General features: G+C 48.0%; 3 protein-coding genes across 3 annotated transcripts; 2 read left to right on the top strand and 1 right to left on the bottom strand.

Moving 5' to 3' along the window:
* Positions 1 to 416: 416 nt before the first annotated feature.
* On the bottom strand, positions 417 to 995 carry CABS01_11101 (uncharacterized protein; the record flags this gene model as incomplete). Its single annotated transcript, XM_060544456.1, has 1 exon — positions 417 to 995. The coding sequence occupies one exon, from the start codon at positions 993 to 995 to the stop codon at positions 417 to 419; it is 579 nt and encodes a 192-aa protein (XP_060398732.1).
* Positions 996 to 2,030: 1,035 nt separating this feature from the next.
* CABS01_11102 (uncharacterized protein) lies at positions 2,031 to 2,489 on the top strand (the record flags this gene model as incomplete). Its single annotated transcript, XM_060544457.1, has 1 exon — positions 2,031 to 2,489. One exon carries the CDS (start codon positions 2,031 to 2,033, stop codon positions 2,487 to 2,489), a length of 459 nt encoding a protein of 152 aa, XP_060398733.1.
* Positions 2,490 to 5,411: 2,922 nt separating this feature from the next.
* On the top strand, positions 5,412 to 5,774 carry CABS01_11103 (uncharacterized protein; the record flags this gene model as incomplete). Its single annotated transcript, XM_060544458.1, has 2 exons — positions 5,412 to 5,606; positions 5,673 to 5,774. 2 exons carry the CDS (start codon positions 5,412 to 5,414, stop codon positions 5,772 to 5,774), a joined length of 297 nt encoding a protein of 98 aa, XP_060398734.1.
* Positions 5,775 to 6,000: the final 226 nt, after the last annotated feature.

Raw genomic sequence — 6,000 nt, forward strand, 5'->3', positions numbered from 1 at the left:
GTCCCGATCCCCTATGACCGCTTGTAGGCGACTTCTATCTACTAGCTTTCGAGGCATTCCAAGTTGTTAGTATACACGTAGGCAGGTCAGACCTTTCGATCGCGACGAGGTCAATAGGTCGGTCTATTTCGCGCGTATTAGGTATGTAGAAGGGGAAGATCGTGGGCAGAGCCTGCGATCCCTCAGTGGGTGTAAGTAGGTGGAAGGGTCCGTCTGCACGGGCCCAAATTGCCTACCTGCCTCCCCTACCTAACTGTCTACCTAGACCCCTTTTCTGCCTCGATATCCAACACAAGTACCTATGTCTGATCGACTGTGAGGGCCTATCGGCTGCTTTTCTCTTCCATGCCAGATAGGTAGGTTCAGGGCTACAAAGAAGATTCACCTAATCTTCTACGCGAACTGCGGCGTTCAGTCTACTTTCTCGGCGAAGGCTGATCATACTCAGCAATGTAGAAAATCAAGTCATCCGGCTGAATCCCCTCCGAGTCCTCCAAACTCGAAACATACGCCCCAGTGACGTCCTTGCCCTCCATACTATTCCACTCCCAGCACATCTTGTGAACGTGCCAGTAAAACGGGTTATCGGTGATCTGTCCCCATCCAATCTCGCCCATGTCGATCTGGAAGCTCGTCTTGGGTCCGACACCGCGCATCTGCCGGGCCTGCGCGATCGAGTTCATGGCCCTGTACTCCATGACGTCGACGAATTGGACAGAGTCGAGGTCGGACAGCCATTTTCCCGCGCGTCCCCAGACACGAGCTATGATGTCGCGCAGGGAGACGCCCTTTTCGTCAAAGCCGTTGGCGACGAAGTCGACCTTGATACGGTTGCCGTCGATGCGGAACTCGTTGATGATGTAGCCGCCTGACGATACTGTCCACTTGTCGCCACTGTTGCTGACGCTGTAGCCGGCGTCGTCGAGCTCGTCGCAGTGGCCGAGGCACAGGAGGCCGCAGAAAACCGCGAGGCAGTAAAAGATCATGGACCGCATTGCTAGAAATGGTACGAATAGGTGGTCAAATGAGTGTGGAAGCAGAGAGCAGATGCTTCTTGAAGAAGTTGAATATGCGTGAGACTTGGACCCGAAGTCGGCTAACGGGCAGGCGCTTAAATAGTGATCACAGTACTCAAGACACAGTTCTCATCAACTTACAATGCTACTTGCTATGTGAAGAGCTTCAACGTCGTCACCCACAAAGCTCGTATCCATCTCGTTCGGCCCAAATTCCGAGACACGAATGGAGCATACGGCGAGTTATGACACAGATAATAGCTTCGAAAAGTCAAAAAGTTACCGGTGATGATTGATTCGGTCTCTCCGCCTGCAAAATCGAACATCGCGTATAAACTTTTGTCAAATGGTCGGTGGAGCCTTGGAGCCGAGAATGCCGGCACCCATTTACAATGATTATTCCCAATGATGTTGACTTTGTAATATATACTGTACTGTAGAAAGTGAACCAACGCACGGAGATGCCGTTCATTGCAACCACCAAGGTTGTTCGGTGCATGGAACTGACGGGAAGTCTATTTTACATCGGCGCAGTTGAGGATAAACGCCCAGCCGTATCCAGGATCACCAACTGGACCGAGCTGAGAACAGCCGGGGCTTATGAGGTGTGTGTCAACTGTCAGGTACGGCTGCGCACTTATATTAGCTTTTGCGATCATACTATAAGTACAGTCATGTAATTAACTAAACCTTTTCAACGTCTGGGCGTCATATCTCACCCAAGCCGAAACACAATTATCTCGGAATTCCTGCGTCTCCATCCACCGTCGGGAGAGGCCCATGCAATCAAACTATCGTAGGAAACTCGGTCATGACGGCAATGGCGCAGAGTCCCGTTGATACGTCGGACTTCTATAGACTCCTAATAGTTCTAGTTATATAAGTAGCCAGAGTAGGGAAATCTCAGCTAGTACATCAACAGCTTACTGAAATCACTCCTTCTTCTCTATTAAGGACGACCTTGAGTATTCAATCAATCAAAAGCCAAGCTCCCTACAATAAATTGTATTCATCATGCATTCCCTTTCTACCGTTCTTCTCTTCATCGCCGCGCTGGCCGGCCACTCTGTCGCTCAAAGTTGCACCGACCAGTGCGCAGACGTCTTCGCCGTGGCAAGCTCAGAATGCCCGCACCTCGGCAACACAAAAGAAGACGCCGATACCCTCAACGGCCCCAAGATGAGCTGGAAAAACAACATCTGGTCCACACGCGGCAAGGACGGTGCCGTGGTGGAGATCGACCCCAAAGCTTGCACTCTGAGAACATTCGGCGGCCGAGACGACTTCTGCGGCATCTGGATCGGCGGTAAGGAGGAGAAAGGAAAGGGAAACACTGAGGTTAAACAGCCGAACGCATTGTTGCAGATTCCTTTCAACGGTGGCTGCTGCAAGATCGACAAAGAATTCTGCAAAAATGGCGCTATTGACTGGGCGCAGTTGTTGAGAGTGAAGAAGGGGCCCGATGCTTCGTAGATATGGCAAGCTGAATGCTGGTGAACGCTTTCGCAGAAAGCAGACCTTTGGTTGACAGCAATACACGTTGTCTAATGAAAGAATTTGCCAAAATGGCCTCAGCAATAGAAATTTAATTAGTTGCAGAATGTGTGGGAATAGCGAAATATGATATAGATAATGTGGTAGTCGTCGCCTCAATTAAGGTATAGGACGTAATGTGAATACCAAACGATCAATCTTTCTCTCAGTCATGGCGCTGGTCATTGTTATAGATACAAAAGCCCGATGAGAATGGACTACTTATAGACGAATGTCTGTGCATGTAATGCGACAGCATCATGCCACGAGATGTTCCCATCATGTTGCGCGTACGCGGCTGACTGGCCAGTACAAGCAGCGAGGTTTACCGCAGCACCTGCAACACTCGACGCGTATTTCCTGTCCGTGTTGCCCGCATTGACACTTCATGTTGACCAGTGCATTAGTCTTGTTCACCGAGTCTCGAAGATACAATCCCAAGCACGTACACATGTCCAGAGATTGACAACTGCTTTCTTAGGCCTCCAGACCTCAGACTGGTCAAGTAGCGGAACCCATGACTTGCAAGATGTTGAAACTGATGGAAATTTAGTATCAAATGTTTAGGTGAGAGATGATTCAGTTCCGCACTGTGGGGAAAGGGCATTGCGGCAGGCGCTGAAGACTAGTTATTCCACAAAGGTCCTGTCCTGTTGTCACAACTCAACCAGTAGCCAAGAGTGATGGCTCAGTCAGCCCCGGCTTTTATTTCGTCAGTTCACTGTTTCCTTGGAATTACGCATGCTACTTACCTTGCAATGTAGGGAAATGTAGTTCTTGAACTTAATGCACCTTGTGACTTTCCTCAAGACTCCTATGGCTCACTTGTCAAGTTCTCAACGGTTCCAACATTGACTTATTCAATGTAGGTAGTCAATTTGTGAAGTCTATTGATCGAGCCCATTTCCAGTTGAAGTCTTTGTAACAACAGCGCGCTCCGTATGGAGCCGCTTTTCAAGGTCATATCTTAGGCCTGATTGTATATGAGCGCGGTATTACGTGCTACTGGCTGTGATTGCGCACGCGAGCACACCGATGGGGCTATTATCAGTGGCCAGCGATCTGCGACAAAATCCCCGATGAAACGCCCGCAAGCCTCATGTGCGCCTTCGTGGTTCCTCCGCCATGCGCACAACTGTAGGTACGGGCACTTCAAAGTTATGGAGAGATACGTTCGGTCAACACCCTCACCTGATGAAACACAGCCACGTTTAATTCCGATGTTGGACAGGAAAATCGTTTGGACAACTAGGCCACAGATTTGTAAAAGCCCTCCGCACAAGCGTTCATGCCTTTGTACAAAAGAGGCCTCCCGGGAACCCAAGTACTTGATTATCGACGTGAGATTGGTTGATTACCTGTATTTTAGGTGCAACTTGCTGTGATTATGACCATATTGAGGCTTTCTTAGCTCAACTTCCAATTCGAGGAGACTGGAATTTAGAAAAGCGACAAGACGCGAAAACATATGATCAGCTCATGTGTGTCGATTATCACGAGTTTCATGCTTCCGGGAACGTCAGACTTGATCGGTGAAACAAATTCGTATCTAGGTCATGACTCAATAAATCGTATGAATGTGAAGAGAAAGGAGGGGTCGTTGCATTATTGACGTATAATCTAAGAGTGATCTTCCCGCATATCTCTGTCTACCTACGTACTACAAATAGAATGCATCCCAGTCCTCACAAAGCTTAAAACACGCGCAATTGTTGAACCTAAATGCAGCTCACTTGAAGTCTTCAAGCTCCTGCCGTTGTATGAGAAAAGACTCAGAAGTACTAGGACCTTTAGCCTTTAACCACTCTGCGCCATGGGGTTGCGCATCCATCGGTAACTTTCCTGACACATTGAAACCCTCGGCTACGTGAGAAGAATTATAAATGCATGCAATTTCATACTGAAATTCTATCAATGTCATTGAAGGGACCAAAATTACCTTGTACATGCTTGTGACATGTGAGGTAAAGTGAGACAGGCGGCTGCGGTTATACGCACCTCAGTTCACCGGGTGTAGGACCAGAGCAATTGACTCGGCACCACAATAACCGGAATTTCTCTGAATTACCTTACACAGCGGCGGCTTGAGATACAATGTCTTTGTATGCGAATCCTCGACAGAGCTCAATAGTCCACATCACCAAGACCGATTTCGGCATCCAATTCCACAAGGCAGACTTGGAAGTTTCCAGCATTATTGGAAATGTCTCAGATTTCGGTATGACTTGGTGCCTAGATCATTGGATTCTAAACTAGTGAAACCTGGTATTAATTTACAAGGTACCTAACGAGATAGCAGCGTACAAAGTGGTCTGCCAAAGCCCCCTGACGTTTGCCTAGCTGCCTGGCATTCTCACGTCGGGGTTACACAGTTCCCACGGCAACAGGCTAGGTCCGACAAGGATGCCACTCTTCAACTTTGTCAGAACACTTGCGTGACACGACCGAAGTCGGATGGTTCAATCAAAGAGTTTCCAAGCTGTGCCTAAGCCACTTCGTTGGATGATGTTACTTCTAGTAGTTAATTTTGACCAATTGTGCAAAGTAGATGTACCTTATGATGTAACACTCAGATCCGAACAAAATGTATTTTGTCCGTCTAAGTCGCGTCACATGGTCTCTCACTGCCACATCCGCCCGACACGTGAACAAGTGTTGGGCGCCTTTCCAGGGCAGCACTGATACAATTTTTTGCTTGAGCGATCCGCCTTGCCTACTTATCTTAGGCATTTAAAACGATTCCTCCTCCTTTTCCATTGGCGAAAACTTGTTGCATTTTTGCTTGGCCAATACCTGCTATCTCTTCATTATCACCTTAGGCCAGAGCGCCATACGAAGCATAAGACGGAAAGATTCCCTTCAATGTTACCTGGCGGCGAACACCTTGACCACGAGAGGCTTGGCCACAAGATGGCTGTCGAATTGGTCCCAATTGGCTTCAATTTAGCCTCCTTTCCTTACTGTGCTGGAATGGACGGCTTGGACAATCCCAAATGGATTATAGCTGAGCCGTTCAATCATGGACCAAAACGGAAACAGGCGTATGTGTGGTCGTGTGTGCGTATCCCTTCCACATCTTCATATCTACCTTAGACTTGAGTGTAAATTAATCATCAATACCAGTGCCGCTGTCAGCAGAGTGGAAATCCCTTGCGACTAGAATCCTGCCAAAATTGCGGGAACTCACGTTGCGCATACTGCCCTGTGTTAAAAGTTAGGAATTAAGGTTGTTTTAAGCCTACCTGCACATACGTTGAAGATAGATGGTCGTCGTGTAAACCCCAGTAACTCAGCCTTCTTTGTCAAACATTCATCAAACCGTAGTCAGCCATAAGAAGATCTACACTATGTATTTTTAAGCCACTTGCTTGAGATAGCCAAAGAATCGCAGGGGAAAATCTAGAACATTGACCTGTATGGATTCCGTTGGAGGCTCAGAGGGAATCTCACT

This window comes from Colletotrichum abscissum (assembly GCF_030869225.1).
Source record: "Colletotrichum abscissum strain IMI 504890 chromosome Unknown Scaffold_29.1, whole genome shotgun sequence".
Lineage (NCBI taxonomy): Eukaryota > Fungi > Ascomycota > Sordariomycetes > Glomerellales > Glomerellaceae > Colletotrichum > Colletotrichum abscissum.